The 23823-nt window shown below is 44.9% G+C and overlaps 1 protein-coding gene across 2 annotated transcripts in view; it reads left to right on the top strand.

Moving 5' to 3' along the window:
* The window catches only part of RUNX3 (RUNX family transcription factor 3), a 224035-nt gene that overhangs the window by 158841 nt on the left and 41371 nt on the right, over positions 1–23823 (top strand). For both annotated transcript variants that reach the window (XM_083751840.1, XM_083751841.1), the window contains 2 exons: positions 7214–7370; positions 14790–14894. In XM_083751840.1, the coding sequence (XP_083607966.1) occupies positions 7214–7370; positions 14790–14894 (262 nt within the window). The remainder of the gene's footprint in view (positions 1–7213; positions 7371–14789; positions 14895–23823) is intronic.

The following is a 23823-nucleotide window of genomic DNA, read 5'->3' as shown; positions in this document are numbered from 1 at the left end:
GCTATTCAGAGTAGACCCATTGAAACTAATGGGCCTAAGTTGGTCGTGCCCATTCAATTTCAACGGCTGTACTCTGATGTTGGCTCTGTAACCCACTGATACCTTTTAAAAAGCCTCCTACCCCCTTTATAAAATTTTCGTTTTTATCCCCCCTCCTCGATTGGGGGGGGGGGGGAGTTGTGGCTGTATTAGCCGTTTATCATGTGCGTAGCCAGGATTTTTGTTAGGAGGGGGGCGGGACTTTTGCTAGGGGGGCAGAACCGTCGTGATTGGTCAGTTAAGTATTTCTATTGTTTTATTTGATCTAGTGGGGCAGCTGCCCATCCCTGCCCCCCCCTACTTGCGCCCATGCTATTTATCCTGAGGTTTGGATCCGTAGACGCTCTGTTATGTACTGAGTTGAATAGGATCCAAACTGCAGCAGTCTGATTGGTCCTAGAACAATAGGATCCAAATCGCAGCAGTCTGATTGGTCCTAGAACAATAGGATTCAGAATGCAGCAGTCTGATTGGTCCTAGAACAATGCAGCAATATGATTGGTTGGCAGGAACCACCCAATCATGCTCCAGATATAAGTGAATCCACAACCTGATTGGCTTACAGTAGAATTCCAGAATTAGTCAATCATGTGCAGCCCATTGTGTAAATAATGTACAGTGGTGCCTCGCAAGACGAAATTAATTCGTTCCGCAAGTTTTTTCGTCTTGCGAGTTTTTCGTCTTGCGAAGCACGGTTTCCCATAGGAATGCATTAAAAATCAATTAATGCGTTCCTATGGAAACCGCCTTCAGACCAGGTCCGGGACAGTCTGTCCCCCGACCTCTTCTGAAGGCTGAGGTGGGGGACAAGGGCTTTTCTTCCCACCCCCAGCATTTTAAAAAACCCCAGGACAGCATTTTAAAATGCTGGCGGGCGGCAGCGAAGGCTTCGTTGCCGCCCGCCAGCATTTAAAAATCGCCCCGGGACAGCGGAGGACTTTTCCGCTGTCCCGGGGCGATTTAAAAGCCCCCGGGAAGGCAGGCAGGGGGGACAAAGACTTTTGCCCCCCGCCAGCCTTCAGAAGAGGTCCCGGACCTCTTCTGAAGGCTGGCGGGGGGCAAAAGTCTTTGCTCCCCTCCGCCTGCCTTCAAAAGCCGTCCGCTCTTAAAAGCCCCCGGGAAGGCAGGCAGGGGGGACAAAGACCTTTGTCCAGGACCTCTTCTGAAGGCTGGCGGGGGGCAAAAGTCTTTGCTCCCCCCGTGCCTGCCTTCCCGGGAGAGCGGACAGCTTTTGAAGGCAGGCGGAGGGGAGCAAAGACTTTCCGCTCTCCCGGGAAGGCAGGCATGGGGGAGCAAAGACTTTTGCCCCCCGCCCGCCTTCAAAAGAGGTCCTGGACCTCTTCTGAAGGCGGGCGGGGGGCAAAAGTCTTTGCTCCCCTCCACCTGCCTTCAAAAGCCGTCAGCTCTCCCGAGAAGGCAGGCACGGGGGAGCAAAGACTTTTGCCCCCCGCCCGCCTTCAGAAGAGGTCCAGGACCTCTTCTGAAGGCGAGCGGGGGGCCAATGTCTTTGCTCCCCCGTGCCTGCCTTCCCGGGAGAGCGGAAAGTCTTTGCTCCCCCCCTTCAAAAGCAGTCCGGGACAGAGGAGAAACACGCTGCGTTTCTCCGCTCTCCCAGGAAGGCAGGCAGGGGGGAGCAAAGACTTTTGCCCCCCGCCCGCCTTCAGAAGAGGTCCTGGACCTCTTCTGAAGGCCGGCGGGGGAGCAAAAGTCTTTGCTCCCCCCGCCTGCCTTCAAAAGCCGTCCAGGATAGCGGGAAGCGCTTCCCTGCTATCCCGGACTGCTTTTAAAATGCTGGCGGTGGGGAGCAAAGCCTTTCGGCCCCCGCCGGCCTTCCTGGACCTCTTCTGAAGGCCGGAGGGGGGGGGAAGGCTTTGCTCCCCACCGCCAGCATTTAAAAGAGGTCCCCGGAGATTTCCCTATGGGCTTTCTTCTTGCGAAGTAAGCCCATAGGGAAATTCGTCTTGCGAAGTGCCTCAAAAAACGGAAAACCCTTTCGTCTTGCGGGTTTTTCGTCTTGCGAGGCGTTCGTCTTGCGGGGCACCACTGTATATAGAGCAGATACTTTGAGGGGACATTCATTCATTCCTCCTCACCACTATGAGCTGAATAAAGAGCATGAAATCACTTTGCGACTCTGAGTATATTTCACGCTCTGAAATGCCGACGAGGCATTGGATGGCTCTTTTCAGGAAAGCAAAGGCCAAGATCCTATGCACATGTCCTCGGGAGTAAGCCCCAGTGCACTCAAGGCGGGTTGCAGTACTTCTGAGCAAAGGTGCGCAGGATGCGGCTGCAGCCGAGCTTGCCACAATGTTCTGAAGTTTACCCAGTTCAAAAAATGAACATCACCCCCTTTTCCCCTTAAGTAAGATGAAAGCAAATTACCGCGCCTGTTAAAACCAGATTCAGAGGGATAGTGTAGATGAACTGATGGTGCATATAACCCAGCCTACATTGAAGCCCTTTGAGATGCCCAGCTGATCTAGTTGGGATTTCAAAGCGCTTCGCTGCGGTCAGATTCGTCAACTTGGGTCAACAACCAACACTGGCAAAAAAAGGAAAGGAAAATGGCAAGGCTGCGCGTTTCCGAGTTAAGCAGAGCGCTTCCTCAGGCGCGAGACCTTTCATGTTGTTTATTGAGTGAGTGATTTTAATAATAATAATATAATAATAAAGTGGATCTTGTTGCAGTCTCTACCCTGCATCAGGATTGAGATGTTCTTTCCCCGCAGATTAGCTAGTTTCTTTGCCAAACAGGTGTTAGTACAAAATAGCCTCCGGCAAGACTCTGCCCAATTACAACTGTAGCAAAACCCCAAAGCGCGCGTTGGGGAACCTAAGGTTCAAAATAGGCGCGGAGGAACTTTTCGCTGGTGTTTTTCGTCTCTCACACACACCTCCAGTGCTGTTTACGGAGCCGTCCCACCCTTCTTCCAGAGAACGATCCTGACGTTATAGAGAGGAGGAATGCACTAGTCTCCTCTGGTTTAACGTTTCTGAATAATAATAATAATAATAATAATAATAATAATAATAATAACACCCTTCTCATCTGTGATTAATCTCTGTAAAGTTATCCAGGGATTCAACTCTGCCTGAATGCATCGCCTTCTGGTCTAGAAGCTCTTCCCCCAATCGATTTTTGTTTCAGACTCTATGCTCGGTTGTAGAGGAAATGGACTCTGTACATGTTTAGGAATGCTTTCAAGACAGCTAAGAGGCCGGGTCCTGGCACAAATTAAAACCCTGCTTCTGAAGAGGCAGGAAGGTGCAATCCTATCCTCTGTGTTTGTTCGGAAGAAAGTCCTTTTGAGTTTAATGGAACTTAGCCACCAATAAGTAAAGCAACAGAGGGTTGCAGTCTTAAAAGCTTAAAATGCCAATGTTTAAAATAATACAATACATTTCCCTTCTTCCACTCCACAAGTCAAAAGTAGTGAATCCCTAAGTGCAAAATTATTATCTTTAACAAAAAACACAAACCCAGAACCTCTTGCAACACATAACCCAAACCCCCAGGGTAAAAAAAAACACACCCACCCTTTTCTGTTCCCTTAGAAATCCACCTAAGGATTTCATCCTAAAATAATTCCCTCTTTATATTTAAAAGCAACGACACTGGTAGTTCTGTTGATCTGTTAGGAATAAATCCATAGGTAAAAGAAGAGTAGCATATGGTTATTGTATTTGTATTTGTTAAAAACAACAATTAAAATGGTTTTTTAAAAGTCTACATTTTGGGCAGAATCAGGGCCATAGTAAAAGAAGTCCTATGACTTGCCAGGTATGCTGTATGCTCCCCTCCTTCTCCCACACCACAGGCATTGCTAGGTACATAATAGGCTCCGGGGGGGGGGGGCACAGATTGATGCAACAATTTTGCCTCTGGGTAAATTGAGGTAGGGACTGTGGTTAAACCACAGAGCCTAGGACTTGCCGATCAGAAGGTCCCCGTGACAGGGTGAGCTGTTGCTCAGTCCCTCCTCCTGCCAACCTAGCAGTTGGAAAACATGTCAAAGTGCAAGTAGATAAATAGGTACTGCTCTGGCAGGAAGGTAAACGGTGTTTCCGTGCACTTCTCTGGTTCGCCAGAAGCAGCTTAGTCATGCTGGCCACATGACCCGGAAGTTGTACGCCAGCTCCCTCAGCCAGTAAAACGAGATGAGCGCCGCAACCCCAGAGTCGGCCATGACTGGACCTAATGGTCAGGGGTCCCTTTACCTTTAAATTGAGGTACTGAGTGACTGAGGTCTCAACAGCACTGTCCTTTGCAGCCACTCTATAAGCAAAGGAGGTTGGTGGAGCAGGACACCCAGAACCCAGTGACAATGAGTTGGCAGCCCTGGGCCCCCTGTAACAATGTCCCTGTCGTGCATAACCTTTCATTTAAAAATATGTTTCTATTCCCTTTTACTGTTGGAGTTACAAGGGGAAGCATGCAGGGAGTATTCTGTCCAGTCTGTGGCTCCTTAAGAAAGAAACTTGCTCCCACCTTCCGATATTCTGGTCAATGATGTGTGCCAGAGCACTGGGATAATTCAAAAGCACTAGGCAGACTCCCTCGTCCAAAAAAGTCAGGCCATGGATCCCAGGCACAAGTCAAACTCTCTTCTTTCCTATTGATCTAAGTGTTGATTATTGTTACCTAACTGTGGTCAAAACAAAGTCCTATGTGGCTAAAATTAAGACAGGAAGTTCCTTGGGGCTTACATTTATGAAGCTTTGTAAAATGCTATTATATTAACGGTCTGATAAAAGATTAATAATAATTTATAACAATTGGCTTTGCCAGATCATCAGTCCTGTCTAGCTCAGTGTTATCTGCTCTGATTTGCAGAGGTTCTCCAGGTGTTCAGATAGGGGTCTCTCCCAAACTTTCCAGGAGGTGCTGGGGCTTGAACTAGGGACCTTCTGCATACAAGGTACAGCCCCTCCTCCAAAGTTTAACAATCGCTGCTAAGTTGGTCTTTATTCGGTCAAAGACTTTTGGACTGCAACCCTGTGCCTCCTTGTTTGGCAGTAAGCCCCATCAAGCACAGTGGGACTTCATTCTGAGTTAAGCCTTATATTTTATTAAATCTGTACATCACCTAGGATTACACTGTTTAAGCCCCGTGGATTGCAAGGGTGGTGGTGAGGAGACGTTTTTACCTCTCCCAATGTAATTGACGGACTTAATTTTGGCTGGACCAGTTCCTTCCTTAATTAACTTAGACATAGTTAAATTCATTTGGCCTGTTCGCAGATTACGAGTTCAGCTTACTATTTTGAGCATATTTTGGCCCTTTTATGTTACTCTGCTAGGGAATGAAGAGAGGCGTTGTCAAGAGTGGCCTTTGCTTCAAACAGGAAGTGATAGCTTTTGTATTTTAAACTGTAAGGACATGATCCAGAATGAAGTCAAATGCTTTTAAAGCACCATTGATTTCCACTGGAGAATTAAATACACTTTTCATTCTCTCCCACTGAAATCAATTGACTAGATCATGCCCCCCCCAAGTTATCTTCTACTTCATCCCACATTTTAATAAAATAATAGTGAAGATTTGATAATATGCAAATTTGTTTCCATTTTGAACCGCTCAGTAATAAATGCTGGAATTGGTCAACAGCCCAGGTGATAGCAAAATAGGTTATTGAACTTAAATGCACTGCCTTAATATTTATTGTTTATGTGGGTATACCTATACATGTTACAGCCTTGTTTTGCAAGTGTCTGAGAAATACTAAAATAATAGCACTTATTTCAGTTTCTAAAGGTTTATTCAGAAGTGACTCTGCTTTTTTGTAACATGATCGTATGCATGTTTTACCCAGAAGTACAGCCCTCTGAGTTCAATTTGATTTACTTCCAAGTTACCAAACTCCAGTCTTTTTCCAGTCTCTTTCACTTTTGTATTTGTATTTTTTTAATAAACCTATTTTATCCCATTTCTGCATTAATCCACGTTTTCTTTTCTTTTTTAAAAAAACTGTGAAAATTTTTGTTTTAAGTATATAACTTTAAATATATTTTTCTCTTAAAATACACATTGCTAAACACATTTTCTCAAAAAATACCCATTTCTAAATGCATTAACTCTCAAAGTATGCATTTCAAAATGTATTTTTCATATATATTATTACACATTGCCCTTATCAGTCAACTTTTTATATACGAAAGGTAGCTTAAAGAGACTTACAGAAAAATAGCACGTACAATTAAAACCAACATTAAACTGAAACAGATTAAAAGCTAAAAACACATGCATATTTGTATGGACGAATACATCCTATGCAGAACATTTAGGAAGTACAAAAACTGGTAGACAACAAATTTCCTATCTACACATTAGCTTGGGAGGTGGGAATCAGGCCAGTGCATACTAGGATCCACAGAGATCAAATTCCTCAAGCATCCCAAGTGATGTGTGCACTGGATTGCAGCCTGAGACCCGTGGAAGAGAAATTCATTGGTCAAGTATATTCCCCATGTTAACTAGTACATCTTTGCAGATGCCTGCATCATACATGCATACTATGGATTTTTTTTTTTTATCTCAGGGGCCAAATGTCTTCAAATGCCCCTCAGAGGTTGGGCAAGGAATTTTAAGGGCAAAGTTCTAGCTCTGCAGTACAGCATTTGCTTTGGATGCAGAAAGTCCTGGGTTCAACCCCCAGCATCCCAAGGTTAAAGGTAAAGGGACCCCTGACCATTAGGTCCAGTCGTGGCCGACTCTGGGGTTGTGGCGCTCATCTCACTTTATTGGCTGATGGAGCTGGCGTACAGTTTCCGGGTCATGTGGCCAGCATGACTAAGCCGCTTCTGGCGAACCAGAGCAGCACACGGAAACGCCATTTACCTTCCCGCCAAAGCGGTATCTATTTATCTACTTGCACTTTGATGTGCTTTCGAACTGCTAGGTGGGCAGGAGCTGGGACTGAGCAACGGGAGCTTACCCCGTTGTGGGGATTCGAACCGCCGACCTTCTGATCAGCAAGCCCTAGACTCTGTGGTTTAACCCACAGCGCCACCCGCATCCCTATCCCAAGGTCAGGGCTGCACAAAATCATGGAAAGCTGCTACCAATCTGCAGACACAGTACTGAGCTAAGATGAGCCAATAGCATTAGGGGATCTTCTTATGCTCCTGTGTTTCTAAATTCAACCATTTCTTGTTGCTGGTGGTTTCTAGGTGGTTGCCCTTGGAGATGTGCCTGATGGCACTGTGGTTACTGTCATGGCCGGTAACGATGAGAACTACTCAGCGGAGCTCCGGAATGCCTCTGCGGTCATGAAAAACCAAGTGGCCAGGTTTAACGACCTTCGCTTTGTTGGACGGAGCGGCCGAGGTAAGGAGACTGGAGATGAATGAGTCGATAACGAATTTAGAGGTGGCTTTAAAAGGTGGCTGAGTTCTTGGAGGATATCCACACAGGACACTACCCACACATATTGTGCTTCTTTATTAGAACATTTCATCCTGCGTAAATATACCACACAGTGTGCCTCGCAACAGGAGTTCCCAAACTGTGGTTCGCGGACTATCTGTGGTCCAGAAGCTTCATTCAGGTGGCCCATGGCGTGTCTGTGGATTTGTGGTTAAGATGGGAGACAGCACATCTATTCCATTAAATATTCATATTAACTTTTAATTGCATTTTTTATGGTTTCGTTTCTTGTATATTCTATTTTATTGCGTTATGATCTGAATTCTATGGAAAATTATCCTATAAGAAATAAAATAAGCCATAAAAATGCAATTAAAAATCATACAGCTTCTAGGACAGTCCATTACAATGCCTACAACAGGCAGAAAAATCATTAAGTGGCTCACCCAACTTCAGCTATTTTCACATGGTCCATGAGGTGGAAATCTTTGGAAACCCTTGTCTTACAATGACTTTTTAAAAAAACAACAACACAATGTCCTAAAAAGAGTACAGTGGTACCTCGAGTTACATACGCTTCAGGTTACATATGCTTCAGGTTACAGACTCTGCTAACCCAGAAATAGTACCTCAGGTTAAGAACTTTGCTTCAGGATGAGAACAGAAATCGTGCTCCGGCAGCGGGAGGCCCCATTAGCTAAAGTGCTGCTTCAGGTTAAGAACAGTTTCAGGTTAAGAATGGACCTCCGGAACTAATTAAGTACTTAACCCGAGGTACCACTGTACAGAATAATTTTTAAAGAGAGACTGGGTTATTAAAATTAAAAACAAACAAACAAACAACCCCATAAAATGAAAGACTGCTGGAACAAAACGGTCTTCCAATAGCAGTATGTAATCAAAAAGGTCTCATCCCTCAGCAGGCTTGTGGGGGGATCCCAAGTTTTACAGAAGTACAACAAATTTTGAGAGGGAAAGAAATCTAAAAGGGAGAGGGGAAAAAAACATTTCCAAATTGTGCATTGAGGACTGAGCATGTTCAGTGGGCACAAAATGCTGACTGGCTGTTTGAGGCAGTGTGGACGGGAATGGAAAACTCACGAGGAATTGAATGAGGGGATAGCTGGGCGGGGCCCTGACCAGTCTGGAGCAGACTACATGCCATGATTTGTTGCAGGACCTACTTGTTAGCCAGGATAACTGAATGGAACATCCACGATCAGAGGCAGTTTAAAGCTGGAGGCATTAAAAATGAAATATACATATTATCTTCTCCATCACCTCCCTGAAAAATGGGTAGAGAACCTCCTGTTGGAACATTCAGGACAGACAAAAGAAAGAACTTCTTCACACGTTGCATCATTAAAATATGGAATTTGCTCCCACAAGAGATAGTGATGGTGGCCACCAATATAGATGGCTTTGAAAGAGGACTAGGCAAATCCATGGAGGATAAGGCTACTGGCCATGATGGCTATGTTCTACCTCCACTGTCAGAGGCAGTATGGGAATCACAAGTGGAGAGAAGGGCTACTGACCGGGCAACATCTGGAGGGCCGCAGGCTCTGCCTGCTCCCACTGTACAACTTACAAGCGCACATGCCTGGGCCCTGCAGAGAAGCTGTGATGAATGCACGGAGGGCAAAGTGAGGCCAGCAGGTGGGATTCCAGGCCCCCACCCCAATGTTCATTCTGCAAAGATCTGTTGCATGGCCAATGCCGATGCTGATCTTATTGTGTTTAGCATGTGCCTGTTCTTCTGCAAGAAGTGCCACACCATAGCTGCATAAGTTATGTTGCATGAACAGCCCTGATGCTGATCTTATGGTCTGTTTCAGCCTGTGCTGCTGCTGCTGCTGCTACAGGAAGTGGTGCACTATAACTGTGTCGGCCGCTGGCCAGTCTTTTGAATGTATACATGCAAACCGTCAAAGAGATTTTTGGCTTCTCGGCATTAAGGCCCAAGTGATCTTAAGAATGATTTGCGTGTAATAACTGTTTACTTGTTGCTCTCTATGAAACCCAAATAGTTTACATTCTTTCGTGCATTTCCGCTTTCCCATTGGCTCCTTTCCTAAGTGGCAGGCAAGGCTTTCTTTCAAAATCTCCCCCACATAACTGCTTGCAGGTTGATGAATGGAAAAATGTTTTGCTTTTATGAATTAAGCTTTCATTTCTGTACTCAATTATTTGCTTTAAGTCGCCTCCCTCCCTCCCCCTTTTTCCATCCCCCTTACACAAATTTCCAAACTGTACATAGCTCCATCCGAATTTGACTCTTGAATTCATTAGGAACCCCCCTACTCAGGTCTCCATGTCTGGGATAAGAAATTACAGTAGTCTGGAGTCCTTGGGAAGCCTATGAGGAGTTTGATTTCAAACTAGGAGACGTGAGTCTAAAGCCTCTTGGTTAGCAAAAAGTCTTTTGTCTTCAAGTGCATGAAACATCCCGTTTGGGCTCTCTGTTCTGCATGCTATAAGTCCATGTTTCTGACAGTGTAGACTAATTCTGCACAGGATAGTGCTGTCCTGAACACGTCTTTTACCTTTTGGGTTGTTGTTGTTGTTTTTTGCAACGATTTCCCACCAATTAACGAGGAAACCCCCCTACATTTGAAAATTATTGAAGGGCAGAGGAAACATAGGTGAAATTCTTAAGGAAGAGGTGCAGGGTTTGTTTGTTTGTTTGCATTCACTCTCACTTTTGAGTTGGATGAGTTTTTGTGAGTTTCTTTCACCAATATCTGGTAACTTTCCTTCTATAGCCTTTCTGGGAGTCTGTGCTTCCTGAAAACCTCATGATATCTATCCTTGGTTGTGCTTTCTTCTAAATCAGGGGTAGGGAACCATTTGCCTTCCAGATGTTGCTGAACTACAAATCCCATTCTCCCTGGCCATTAGCCATGCTTGCTAGGACTGATGGTAGTTTTATTTCAGTAACATCTGGAGGGCTTAAGCAGGGCTTTTTTTCAGCTGGAACACACTGGAGTTCTGGCACCTCTTTGGCGCGTTCCGGCAGCTCTATTAGGTTGGGGCACGGTGCCTGGGGCCGTGTGGCATGATGATCGGGTTGCTGTGACGATTGTGTTGGCATGACGATTGTGGCTGCCGAAAGTGGCAGTGGGGACAAAGAGCTCAGCAACTTTGGGTAGGTGCTCATCAAGTTCCACCACCTCTTTTTCCAGAAAAAAAGCCCTGGGCTTAAGGTCCCCTACATCTGCTCTAAGCACAGGAAGCTAGAGAGGCTGCCTGACATGTGCTTACCAGCTGTCCACTGTGTTGTTAATGCCAGTGTTTGTAATTAGCAGGATCAAGTGCTAACTTTTTGTGTGGACTGTACCATGTAAGATTGGGGGTGTACAAATGTGTGTTCCCCGGGGAATGCATGTTTGAATGCTCACACAAATGAACATGAAGTCTCCTTGTACATAGAAATCTAGCATGCCAGCTAATCAGGTTCAGCCTAACATTTTCCTTGATGAGCTATTTTTCTGTGTGCAACAGCCCCCTTCAATGGGGGAAATATCCAAAACTTCAGTATTGTGCCTTTAACAGCTTTCCCCAATTTCAACTATAAAATGGTGATTTTCTTGAGTCAAAATGAGAGTACTCCTAAACATTTTTTAAGAAAAAAAGCACTGATTCTATGTATTCAGAAGAAAGTCATGTCGGTTTCAAAGGGGTCTACTTCCAAGTTGGTGTGCACACAATTGCAGCCTAAATAAGCAATAAACAATAAAATCATTATTTTATTTGACTTCCTTCTTCAGGGACTATGGACCACTTGGTATAATAGTCCATCATACTTGATTTATAGGCAAGCAACTTCAATAGGATATTGTGCAAATACAAATATTTACACCTGTCTCATTTCTGTCCCCAATGAGCTGTTACTGGTGATAAAGGCAGAGGAGGACCAGTTAAAGACTCAGTCTAAGTGGGGACAGACTGCCCACAGCAAGACAAAATAAAGTAGTTAATTCCTAAAAACAGAGGCTCCAGATTTAGTAATGTGTACAAATATGCATACACTTGGGTAAAATGTGCATATAAATGCATATACATGTGAAAATGGCATACAGAAATGTCACTAAGGAAAATTGTGTGCGTGTGACAGAATTGCATAGAAATGTGTATGTTTGGAGAATTTTGCACGAAGATGCTGATAAATCTTAATGAGGCCCTCTTCTTTCAAAATTGTGTAAAAATGGGGAGAACTGAATTTTAGATTTAAAAACGAGCTGAGAAAAACCGAAACTAACAGATTTGCTCTACCCAAACCCATGCACCTGACTCTTGTTTGGGTGTTCTCCTTGTTCATAAACTCTTCATGTGAACAAAGAAAGTGAGGACAAGTGTACTCAGCTCCGTGCCCCATGCCACTTTCCCCACCACTCTTCAGCTGGTTTCTCCCAGCCCTTTCTGGAGATGCCGAGGACTGAACCTAAGGCCTGCTTCAGCTTGGAAAACAGATGCTCTCCTGCTGAGCTATGGTCCTTTCCATTGATGTTCCAGATTGCATTGAGACAGATGCAGCTGTCTCGCTTCCCGGCAACTGGGTCGTTGTTGCTTACAGGAAAGGGTGAGGCAGTCTGCACAGTGCGAATGCGGAGGCAGATCCAATATGGCGTTCCTATCAGTGCATTTGCACTGCGCCAACCTCCCTGCCAGCTTGCCCCTTCCCTTCTCCCTTCTGGTAAGCAGCAATAACTCACCTGCTAGGAAGCTAGCGTAACAGCTCCACCCCACATGACAGCGAGACTCTGTGACCTTCCCTGAACCACACAGTTGCCCACAGCAACTGGAGGGGGGAAGGGGTGCTGATGCGGAATGGCACATACCTGTCCCCACTTCCCAGTTCATTTGTAGGGTTTACACACAAGCAGAATGCCTGACCGGGGCTCCAGAGGCAGGTCTATTTCACATGCTCTGACCTGAGCTGGCACTCAAGGCAAGACCTAGGCCTAGTTGTGGCAACCTCTGGCTCAGACCTAATCACCTAAGGCTTAATCACCATAGTGGCATAGTGGTGTTGTCCCCTGAAGATATCCATCACCAAGGTTCCTGCTGGTTCATTCTGGTCACCAAGGTGAAACTGGGTTATGTTTCACCAACTGTCACAGATGCTGGCAGGAGCTATGCCCGTTATCAGTTGCCTTTGTTCAGCTATGATCCATAGCCAGCCAACCAGTCTGGTGATGCTATCAGTGCACCTCCAACTGGCAATGGATTGTATGTAGTCAACAAAGGAAGCTGTGGTTTTGTGGGTTGAAAGCAAGGTTTTAGTAGATCTTTGGTACCCATCCAGATTCTCACAGATGATATATCCAGAGTTCTGCTTCTTGTTCAGGAGGTAGTGAACAGCTCCAGGTCCACACCATGGTGGCTAGTCTGTGGCCTTCTAGATTTTGTTGGGCTACAACTCCAATCCCTCACCATTGGCCCTGCTGGCTGGAGCTGATGGGTGATGGAATCCTAAGGTTTCTGGAGAGTCAGAGGTTCCACATTCCTGACATTTTGGAAAGGTTAGGGCAAACTCTGCCTCTCCCCTGGAATTCATACCACTGTCCCTAGCAAAGCCCACATCACACGTGATAGAGAGGTGGTGTAATTGTAGTGGCTAGGAGAATAAGTTGGCCAAGAACATTAAAAACTTGCCTCAGCTACAAGCCCAGGCAGGTGCTTGTGCTTTCGCTTCTTCACCTGTAGAATGAGTTTAGTAATACTGGCATCCCTTATAGGATGGTTATTTATAGTAAATGTTAGGTATTTGGCTTAACAGGTGCTCCTCAGTGTTTTTATTTGTTTCCAGATTTGGGCTGCTCAGAACTACTATATTATAGTAAACAAAAGTATGAAGGATAGCTATATTTGCTCCTTTACTCCCATACCTTTATTTTAAATAAAGAAGGAAACAAATTTCAAGACCCAGCCCTCCTAGGATTATGCCAATCCAGAGTTCAGGTGGGAAGCCAGGAAGCTGAATACTTCTTCCTCCAAGAACACACACCTGGCCATAAAGTCCTGCATATAGAAATGTAGCACATTTGATAGAAAACTAGACTAAAACCCTCACATGCTGACTTTTACTGAGAGGAAGTTCTTGATACAGATGATGATTCAATCCAGCAGTCATTCCTGCTTCCCCGACCCCCCAGCTAAACTTTGAAGTGGTAGAGGCTAAAGAAGGCTGCATCTTGTGACTTTTCTGAAAACATAGATCAGTGTTAGTAGTGTTTAGATGCTGTGCACTGTGATATGACATCCTATGCCCTTTTAAAATGTGGGTTTTGGAGGGTGTTATTGGATTGTTGTTTTTATTTTGATTATGTGTTTTGTGGTTTTATATTTTGATTTATTCTGTGAATTGCCCTGAGACCTCTGGATATAGGGTGGTGTATAAATTCTATTATTATTATTATTATTATTATTATTATTATTATTATTAAGTATACTATGAGACCAGTTGCTAATTTTTTCAGCTTACTGCCGAGTGACTTAATATAATTTGAGATTGTTAATTTTATCCTCTCTAGCTGTTTCTGCAGCCTCAGATCCTGACAGCAAGGGGGTTTGTTCAAACAGTAGTAGCAAAGCAAAGCAGCCTTAGTAAGCCCTTGTTTAAATTTAAGCCAGGCCTTGCTTTCAACATGGCTGCCCATCTACCACGGGTATATATGGTTGAAGCAAGGGAGGCTGTTGCTCTCCTCCTGGGTGAATCATGATCCAAAGATCCCCAGCTTTCATTTCTAAAAAAAGGAGTAAGTTTCTAGCATTTTAAGCACCTGAGATATGAGGCAAAAATGTATAGGCGTTATTCTTCTCAAATTAGTGAGAGATTAACCTTTCCCTGGGACGCGGGTGGCGCTGTGGGTAAAAGCCTCAGCGCCTAGGGCTTGCCGATCGAAAGGTCGGCAGTTCGAATCCCCGCGGTGGGGTGTGCTCCCGCTGCTCGGTCCCAGCGCCTGCCAACCTAGCAGTTCGAAAGCACCCCCGGGTGCAAGTAGATAAATAGGGACCGCTTACCAGCGGGAAGGTAAACGGCGTTTCCGTGTGCGGCTCTGGCTCGCCAGATGCAGCTTTGTCACGCTGGCCACGTGACCCGGAAGTGTCTCCGGACAGCGCTGGCCCCCGGCCTCTTGAGTGAGATGGGCGCACAACCCCAGAGTCTGTCAAGACTGGCCCGTACGGGCAGGGGTACCTTTACCTTTACCTTTAACCTTTCCCACCCCTTTCAGTATTCTACTCCCCCCACCCCAGGAAAAACCCCTGAGGGTGCCCATGCTCTGCACCCTTCCATTATATCCTGGATCCCATACACTTGCACCCTGGACTCATGTGTGCTTTCTCTTCTCTGTTTTTTCCTCCCTTGGTCTTTAGGAAAAAGCTTTACATTGACAATTACAGTCTTCACAAACCCCACCCAGGTCGCTACCTATCACCGTGCCATTAAAGTGACTGTTGATGGACCCCGGGAGCCAAGAAGTAAGTTTGTTGTCTTTCCTTGGAAGGGGAAGCGTGTGGCCGGGCGACAGTTCTCAAGCTAATGCTTGCGGGTGCATGAGACCTTTTGCTGCTTTAAGGTATCCAAGTTGTGTCAGATTGCCACTGTGGCACCACACTTGCTGTGGCTGCTTTGCATGGGTAACATATAAAAGTGCCTCTCATTATGAAACACTTCTGAGACCAGTGTCCGCATCGCTGATGGAACTCTGCTGGCATGGGATGCACAGACATGATCACGGGAAATCATGCCTTGCACACTGCTACACTGTACACAGTCAGAAGTGGCTCAGCAGGTGAGGTGAAGCTTCCCAGCAGGTGGGTCACTGTTGCTCACTGGGAGGGAGAGGGGTGATGCAGCAGCAAAGAGGTTGATGCAGTGCAACCACACTGGAGGAACAAATCCAATGCTCTTGCTGGTACGTTTGCACCGCACTAACCTCCCCACTATCTTGTTCCTCCCCGGTAAGCAGCAGCAGCAGCAACCATAGTGGCTCCTTCCTACCTGGCAAGCTGCTTCTGCTGATGGTGATGTGAGAGGCAGCTAATCACATGGGGCTTAGTTTTGTGATTGAACCCTGTCTGCAAACTGCAGAAATAAAATGGGTTGGAAAGGCAGTCGGCCCACCATCAGGTAGAGTGAGGCAATTGCTTCAGGTGGCAGGTGCTGTGAGGTGGGCAGTGTGGTAGCAACCTGGCTATTTCTACTGAGCCTCCCTCCACACACACCTCTTTTTGGAAATTGTCACCTTTAGCTAGGAGGGGCTGTGAATCTGCCTTTGCCCCATTCAGAAGATTTAAGGGAGATCGTCTAACAATGAGTTCCCATGGGAAGCCATCACCTGAAATTTCCCTAACAAAAGAGGTTCTTGGATACTTTGTCAGAGCTGTTAAAGGAGTCTTCAGCAGAACTCCTGGCTCCTTTGACTCTCTCCTGTTGAAACACTTCCCACTCTCACAACAGAATGCCATTTTGGTTGGAGATGTATGCAGCACCCTAGCAAGATCTGACCAAAGCCCATCTGGTCCTGGCTTCTTTTTATATTCCTAGGAACCCGGAGGTACTCAGCAGTCCCTTAGAAACCAATAAGCAGTGACCTGCCTTTGGATACCATGCCCATCTCCTTAGCAGAATTGTTAACGCAGGCCCAAATTCAACTGTGAATCATCCCCTACTCCTCTTTTACATTTCATCACAGGACAAAAATTAAAGATCTCTATGATAGGCGGATGAGCTGCTGTTATGTTGGACTTGCCTGTTCTAATCGGATGAGTATCTGTCAGTTTAAGCTTGTGGGCAACCTAGCTTCATGCCAATACCTTCATGTGCCAAAAGAGGGTTTTTCTTCTTCCACTGACTGAAATTTTGCAACTGGCATTAGCACATGGCTTGGGGGAGGCAACAACAGCCTTACCCTGTCAACAAAGTGTGCTAGTGTGGAGCTGCTAGAGTTCTTCTTCTTTAGATTTCCCCTCATCTCCATTGGTTATATTTATGCCATGCATCTAAAGCATATTTCATGCACTTGCCCAGCAAATCATGGGAACTGTAGTTTGCTAAGGGTGCTGAGAAAGGCAGCTCTGTGATGAGTAAACTACCATTCCCATTATTATTTCAGGGGTGGGTGGATGTACTTTAAATATATGGTACATATGCAGCTTAGGAGCAATGTCTCAATAGCTGGGCGGTTAGGCAGTGGAACCATTTATTTATTCGAAAGCATTGATGAACTACTTATTTTTAAAATCTCTAAGCGGTATACAATATCAAAAACAAAGGAGATTGTTAAAACAAAAACACAAACTAATAAAGCAGCAGTATATGAACATGTAAAAGCAAATAAAACAAAAGTTCAGCAACACTTCAAGTGCATGAAACAGGCCTAAATACAAGCCTGGCAAAAAGAGAAGCCCATACAGTTACCTAGAGCAGGCATAGGCAAAATCAGCCCTCCAGATGTTTTGGGACTACAGCTCCCATCATCCCTAGCTAACAGGACCAGTGGTCAGGGATGATGGGAGTTGTAGTCCCAAAACATCTGGAGGGCCGACTTTGCCTATGCCTGACCTAGAGGTGTGATGGGAGCTTCAGGCAGAGACTGGGGAACTGCTTTTGGGGGGATGCTCTGGATTGTTTGCAGAAGGTTGGATTAGATTGCCTGTAAGGCCCCAAACTGAATGGTTCTAGTTTTCATGGATATGCATGTATATGCAAGGACATCTAAGCAGCATACAGTCCAGGGCACAGCCTGCCATTTCCCACCCTGCAGCTGCCAAGGTATATTTTTGAATTTAGATAATCTGTTGTAGGGTGGCTGTGAGTTTCTGCTTTATCCCAGGCAGCAGTTAAATAAATGGAGTGTGGTCTGCCACAAAGGAACTAGGCATGGCCATAGTGATGGGGGTGGGGTCTCAGGCTCTCAAGCATGGGAAGAATAGGTACCGTATGTTGGAATTAATATGATAAGACACACAAAGGTGGCTGTGCATATATGTAATGTATGGGTCTAGAGGTGAATCAATCTGTCAGTTTCAGTGTCTCATTCCCCCCCCCCCCAATCTTATATTTGGTTCATGTTTCTGCAGATTTAAAATGCCCCTGAAAAATCCTCAGCATTTTAGTGTAAATTTTCCCGAATGCACACATTTTTGTATGCAGTTTTGACTAATATACACATTTCTACAAGCACTTTTCCCTAATATAATGAATTTGTGTACATTTGTGACACTAACATATATGCATTTTTATGCACACTTTCCCTGTACACAGTGCATGTTTGTACACATTGTTTGATTGGCGAAACTGAATCACAAATTTCAGGAAAGTGTGAATTTTAAGGATAATTGTGTTTTGGTCTGGGTTTTGGTTCAAGAACGGTGAATTGCATTAAAATGCAAACAAAATCAAACTTCTCCCTCATCCCGAGGGGATAAAATTGACTTTGCCCAAAGCAGCAAAAAGCTTTTGGGCCAGCCTTTAAAAGCATTTTTAAAAGATGCTTTTATATGTTATTGTTGAATTGTTTTATCACTGATACGCTTTCATCCTGGGCTCATTTGGATGGGAGGGATATAAATTTGATTAATTAATGAGGACACAAAGAAGCAGTTCTTATTGCATTTTGTCTCCTCTGCCTACTGGTGAACCTATGTCAGATGTGTCCATTAACTTCATTAGTCTACGCTGCAGCCCAGAGCTCCTTCAGGAGGAAGGGTGGGATATAAATTCAATAAACAAACAAACACATGCTATCTTCCATATCCTCTAGCCTGTACTCCCAGCTTGCAGAAGCAGCCCCTGAAATGTAACCCTCCCAAATGCTTCTTGTTAAGTAACAGAGAGGAAACAGGATTGGAGCTGCAGGAGCTGGTTGATGATGCAAGTGGAAGGCTCCAGGTGGCCACATCTGATTAAAAAGCGCTTTGGGTTTTGTTTGATCTGCAATCAGTCCATTAATCTCTTAATTATGCTGACTAATTGATTGGCATTTCAGTTTCTTCCTCTGCTGTAGTCTTCAAAGACAATCTGTTTTGAATGTGTGGAGGGCTCGGTAATGGATATGAGGATATAAAGCCCGACTATATCCAAGTGACCTAGTGCAGGGGTAGCCAATGTGGGGCCCTTCAGATGTATTGGACTTAGGGGATAGTATTCAATGCAAATTTCACTCAGAGTAGACCACTGAAGTGAGTAGACACGACTGACTTAGGTTCATGTATCTCAGTGGGTCTACTCTAAGTAGGACTTAGCTGAATGCAACCCAGAATTGGGTGAATTAATCAATCTTGGTTTCTCTGAGCCTCTAATTTTTCGTTCTCCGCATTTTCTCATAAGTTTGCAATTTTTAAAATTTCTCATGAAAATTTTGTATTTTAGAGTGAAATTCTCCTAAAAGACATATTTTGTACACAATTTTGACAAGTAGACACATTTTTGCAATGTCATTAGCCCTAATATAATGTATTTCTGTATGTTGTTTTCACTAATATATGCACACTTTACACACACACACACACCACACACACACACACACACACACACACATATCCCTGTCCAGCTGTCCTATCCCACCCAGGAAGTGGTCATATTATTGTATCATGAGACAAAGTGAAACAGCGGAGTTGAAGGTGGCATTGAAAGCAGCAAACTAACAGACAATAATAATAATAAATGATGATGATGATGATGATGATGTTGCCCAACATGTATATTGGGAGAAATTCACACAAAGGTGCTGATGAGTTTTCATGGAGACTTTTAAAAATAGCAAGTGGGTGTGGAAATGTGGAGAATTGAAGATTGAAAAAATCAGAAACGGAGAGAAGCCAAAGTTGACAGATGCCCTCATCCTTATCATGATGGCTGTATTTCATGACCAGGATCAGAGGCAAGAGCCTTCTCAGCACCCCCTGTTGGGGGACGCAAGTGGAACAAGGCTTGTGAGCTTTGGGGAGACATGTGGTTTTCCACCATATGAGCAGAATAGCTGACCCTGAAGACTTAAAAAAATAATGGATGAAGCATTTTATTGGATTGCATCGCTAGCTCCTCATCCCAGACTTTTTTGAACTTAGAACAGACTTGTCTACTCAGAGTAGACCATGGAAGTAATAAACTTGACTAATTTGAACCCATTGGTTGTAGTCACCTAAGTTCTACTCAAAGCAAGCGTATTGAAATTAATGGGCCAAAGTTAGCCGTGTCTACCCATTTCAATAGGTCTAGTCTGAGTATGACTAATGTTATACACAACCCATTCATTTCAGTGGATTTACTTTTGTATATGACTTGGCTGGATACAATCCAGAATACATAACATTTTATTAAAAACAGCAGCAGATACAATTAAATGGAAGAGGGAGCCAGCAATAAAATGCTTGGTGGGATTTTTAAATTTATTTTTTTTCTTACAGTCTTCATGATCTATTTAAAGGTTGTACAGAGGGCCAGAGAAATGGAAAGGTGTTGTCTGCATGTGTGTGAGCTAAGTAAAGAGGAGCAGAGAGGAATTACCTTGAAATATCTCCTGTTTACAGTTAAGGCAGCTCCAGAATAAAGTCTGTTTTTAATGTTTACTGCTGCACTTGGAAAGCCTGATTAAATGTGGATGTTCCCCCTCCAGCAAGGGGTGTGTGTGTGTGTGTGTGTGTGTGTGTGTGTGTGTGTGTATGAGGAGACAAACAGGCAGGCTTCTGTTTGCAAAAATGAACAAAATTATCCCACTTAGGAGTGTATGTTTTGCTTTCCTTTTGGAGCAGGGCCCCTTTGGACATATATCACTCATCCCAGGTTAATTTAGACAAGGCGATTGAAACAGTATCGCAAGGTGGCCAATTCCTCCTCTTTCCTTTGAGAGATTTATTACTTTCCTCTCTTGGCACCTATGAGTGGCGTGCAGAACTCTGCAGAGGCATTTCACCCACCTTAGCAAGTGTCTTTAGCAGGGCTGGGGAACCTGCGGCCCTCCAGATGCTGCCTGCTCTCCAACTCCCACCATCACTGATCCCTGGCTGCGCTGGCCAGGGTTGATGGGAGTCTGAGCCCAGCAACATCTGGAGGGCCTTATCTCTTTCCCCTAGAATCTCAAGCTGATTCCCTGTAAAGAGGGGGAAGGTTGCATGGTGGAAAGGGACAGTGATGGGGGAGCCACCATCCAGAGATGGCCGAGGAAGCTAGCAGCGATTAAGAACAATGCTGCTTTCAACCTGTGATCATACTGTTTCTCATATCACTAAGTGGTAGGAACACAGGACTAACACTACAGGGTTTAGTTTCACTTGGATCAGAGAGTGGAGGGAGGGAGGGAGGGAGAGTGCACTCAGAGGCGGAGTTAGCTGCTCGGGCACCCAGAGCAGCACACATGCTGTGCACTCGGGGAAGGAAATAGACATTCCTGCAGTGGGCAGTAAATCTAAGAGCTATAGGCCCACACAGTGCTTTAAAAAAAGAAAAGAAAGGGGGGGGGGAAGGTGTGAGTACTCACCATGAATTTGTTACAGTAAGTGCCACACATTCAACATGGGGAGGGGTGCCGGTACTGAGTGCCGAAGAAAATAAAAGCACCGGGCCAACTTCTCAGAGGCCCTGCACCAGCAGTACTTCACCACCTCCGGTTAATTCTCAGCTCACTCACACTCTTTTTCCAAAGCCATTTTCCTGCCCCTAGCTGGAAGCCGTTACCTTATTTGTTTATTGAGCAGATGTATACCTCACCTTTCAACTGAATAATTCTCAAAGTACAGTGGTACCTCGGGTTAAATACGCTTCACGTTACATACGCTTCAGGTTACAGACTCCGCTAACCTAGAAATAATACCTCGGGTTAAGAACTTTGCTTCAGGATGAGAACAGAAATCGTGCGGTGGCAGCAGCAGGAGGCCCCATTAGCTAAAGTGGTGCTTCAGGTTAAGCACAGTTTCAGGTTAAGAACAGACCTCCAGAATGAATTAAGTTCTTAACCCGAGGTGCCACTGTACCTAACAATCAACAGGTTGTAATAATACCCCATGAAATCTCTCTGTCTCATGCACACCACAGTAGTAGCCCTTAGTTCCCTGGCAAGTGGACGAGGGCAGAACATTATTTCCTCCACTTCTGCAATCCTAAGGATATTACATTCCAAAAGCTGGGAAGAGATTCCCAGCTATCAAGGAACATTAGCGTTCTTTGGTTAAATCCCTGGGGGCCACTTATTCACCATGGTCATGCCAGCCAAACTCGCAGTGCTGCTGTTCAATGAGTTCATGGCTGATGCTCTGAGTAGATAAAAGTGATTGATTAATGAAAACTTTCTTATCAGAATTACAGTTGATAGCATATAGATATGATCATTGGGGTTTAGTTCTGTGGTTTTGTCTAGCTCCTTTCCACTCGTTCCATTAGCTTGTCATTGCCCAACCTGCTTCCAACATCACTACAGGAACTTTATTGGATACAGAAATGAAAATGATTATCCATGATGGTGTTTTAGCTCTCATTGGCAAATAAGCAGAGAAGTATGAATTTTGAAAGTTACCTCTGTTTCAGTTCACATGTTGGTTTGGGAAGTGTGGATTAGGTAGATTAGCATTAAAATGCAAACTGAAATGAATTTATCGCCCATCTTTATTGATGGGCTGGGTTTAGCTTGATTTAGTCTCAAGTTCTGCCTCTGAGGAGTTGAGACATGGGCCTACTTTGAGTTGAATCCTGTTGGTGACAACCCTGAGTGTTAAGGGTAGAGAACACCCTTGAGCAGCAGCACTAGAGCTAATGGGTAATTTGGGACACTGGAGTCAATGGTCTGATCCACTGCCCCAGCCACCTTTAGATGGTAAGCCAGCCCTACTCACCAGGAAGCTATCTTGCTCATTCCTCTGAGTGGGCACCTGGCATTCTGCTGCAAAGCCCTGGTGACACCACTGAGCAGCAAGGCTTTTTGGAAAGCATTCATGTCAGAGGAACATGGCCTGTAATATATCGCCACGCAAGATCTCAAGTTGAGTGTTCCTGAGGTTAATTTCATGTAGTGCGTACAAGATGTACACATGAAGGTGGGTTAAGGGTGAGTGTTGGCAAGCGCACTGATTTGAATGACCTACCTAACTCGTTTACTAAGGAGCATATACAAGCGCAAAGAGATAATGTAGCCATCCCAAACCCACGCTGCTTAAAAAACCCTTTATGTTGTACCAGCTCCTACAGCAGCAATATAGAGACCAAGGCAGACACACCTCAATTCCAGCTGCCCACACCCTCTGTATCTTATCCTGTCTATCTTTGTTCTCATACCACACCCATTGCCAAGGGATCAGAGCATCGCCTTGTGCTTTGATGCATTTGTCTCTTTGCCCATTTTTGTGCATCCAAACACACTGTGTCTGTGAAGCTTCTGGTCGAGTGACGTGAAATGGCCTTCAAAACACATGTGATGCTTCACATTTTAAGTTTGTTTGTTTTTGGGTGGGGTGAGGAGCTCAATGTTGACAAGCTATCACTTTGAAAGTCCCGCCACACCAAGCCTGAAAATTCTTGGGAATTGCTCAGAGCTCTTACATGTGAACACTAACCTCTAACCCCTTTCTTTGATAGAGTAGGAGTATCTCAAACCACCCCAATAAGCCACTGCTCCTTGCTCCTAATCTAGTTTAAAGAACAATGGGGTCCCCATTCTATGCAGTCTTGCAGAAAAACACCTCCACTTTTTCCAGTCCTCTTTCCCCCATTAGTGCTCACTAATGGTTTCTCATCATCCTGGGGGGAAAAGTGATAAGTGGGGTGCCACAGGGTTCTGTGCTGGGTCCAGTGTTGTTCAACGTCTTTATAGATGACTTGGATGAAGAAGTTGAGGGGACACTTATCAAATTTGCAGATGACACCAAACTGGGAGGGGAAGTTAATGCCACAGACGACAGAATCAGGATTCAATATGACCTTAATAGACTGGTCAACTGGGCCCAAACGAACAAAAAGTATCTCAAAAGGAACAAATGTAAGGTTCTACAGTTAGGCAGGAATAGCCAGCTGCACAAATACAAGATGGGGGACAGCTGACTTGCGAGTAGTACGTGTAAAAGAATCTAGGGGTCTTAGGAAACTATAAATTAGGAAGCTATAAATTTAAATAGTGACGACATCTGGAAAGCTAAAGGTTCTTCACACCTGTTTTAGGCCAAAGGCTAGAAGACCTGTGGGTCACCAGCTATTGTTGGACTCCCAGCTCCCATCAGCCTCAACCAGCATGGCTAATGGTCAGGGATGATGGAAGTGGGTTTCCCAGAGGCATCTGGTGGGCCCCTGTGAGAATAGGATGTTGGACTAGATGGGTCACTGGCCTGATTGAGCAGCCTGTTATGTTCCTATGAGTTGGTGACCTAGAGACATCTGAAGGGCTGCCAGTTCCTTTCCCCTGTTCTTAGCCTTGTGGGTGCT

The sequence above is a fragment of the Podarcis gaigeae genome (genome assembly GCF_964106915.1).
Source record: "Podarcis gaigeae genome assembly, chromosome: 8".
Taxonomy (NCBI): domain Eukaryota; kingdom Metazoa; phylum Chordata; class Lepidosauria; order Squamata; family Lacertidae; genus Podarcis; species Podarcis gaigeae.
This window is presented reverse-complemented; position numbering and strand designations above follow the sequence as displayed.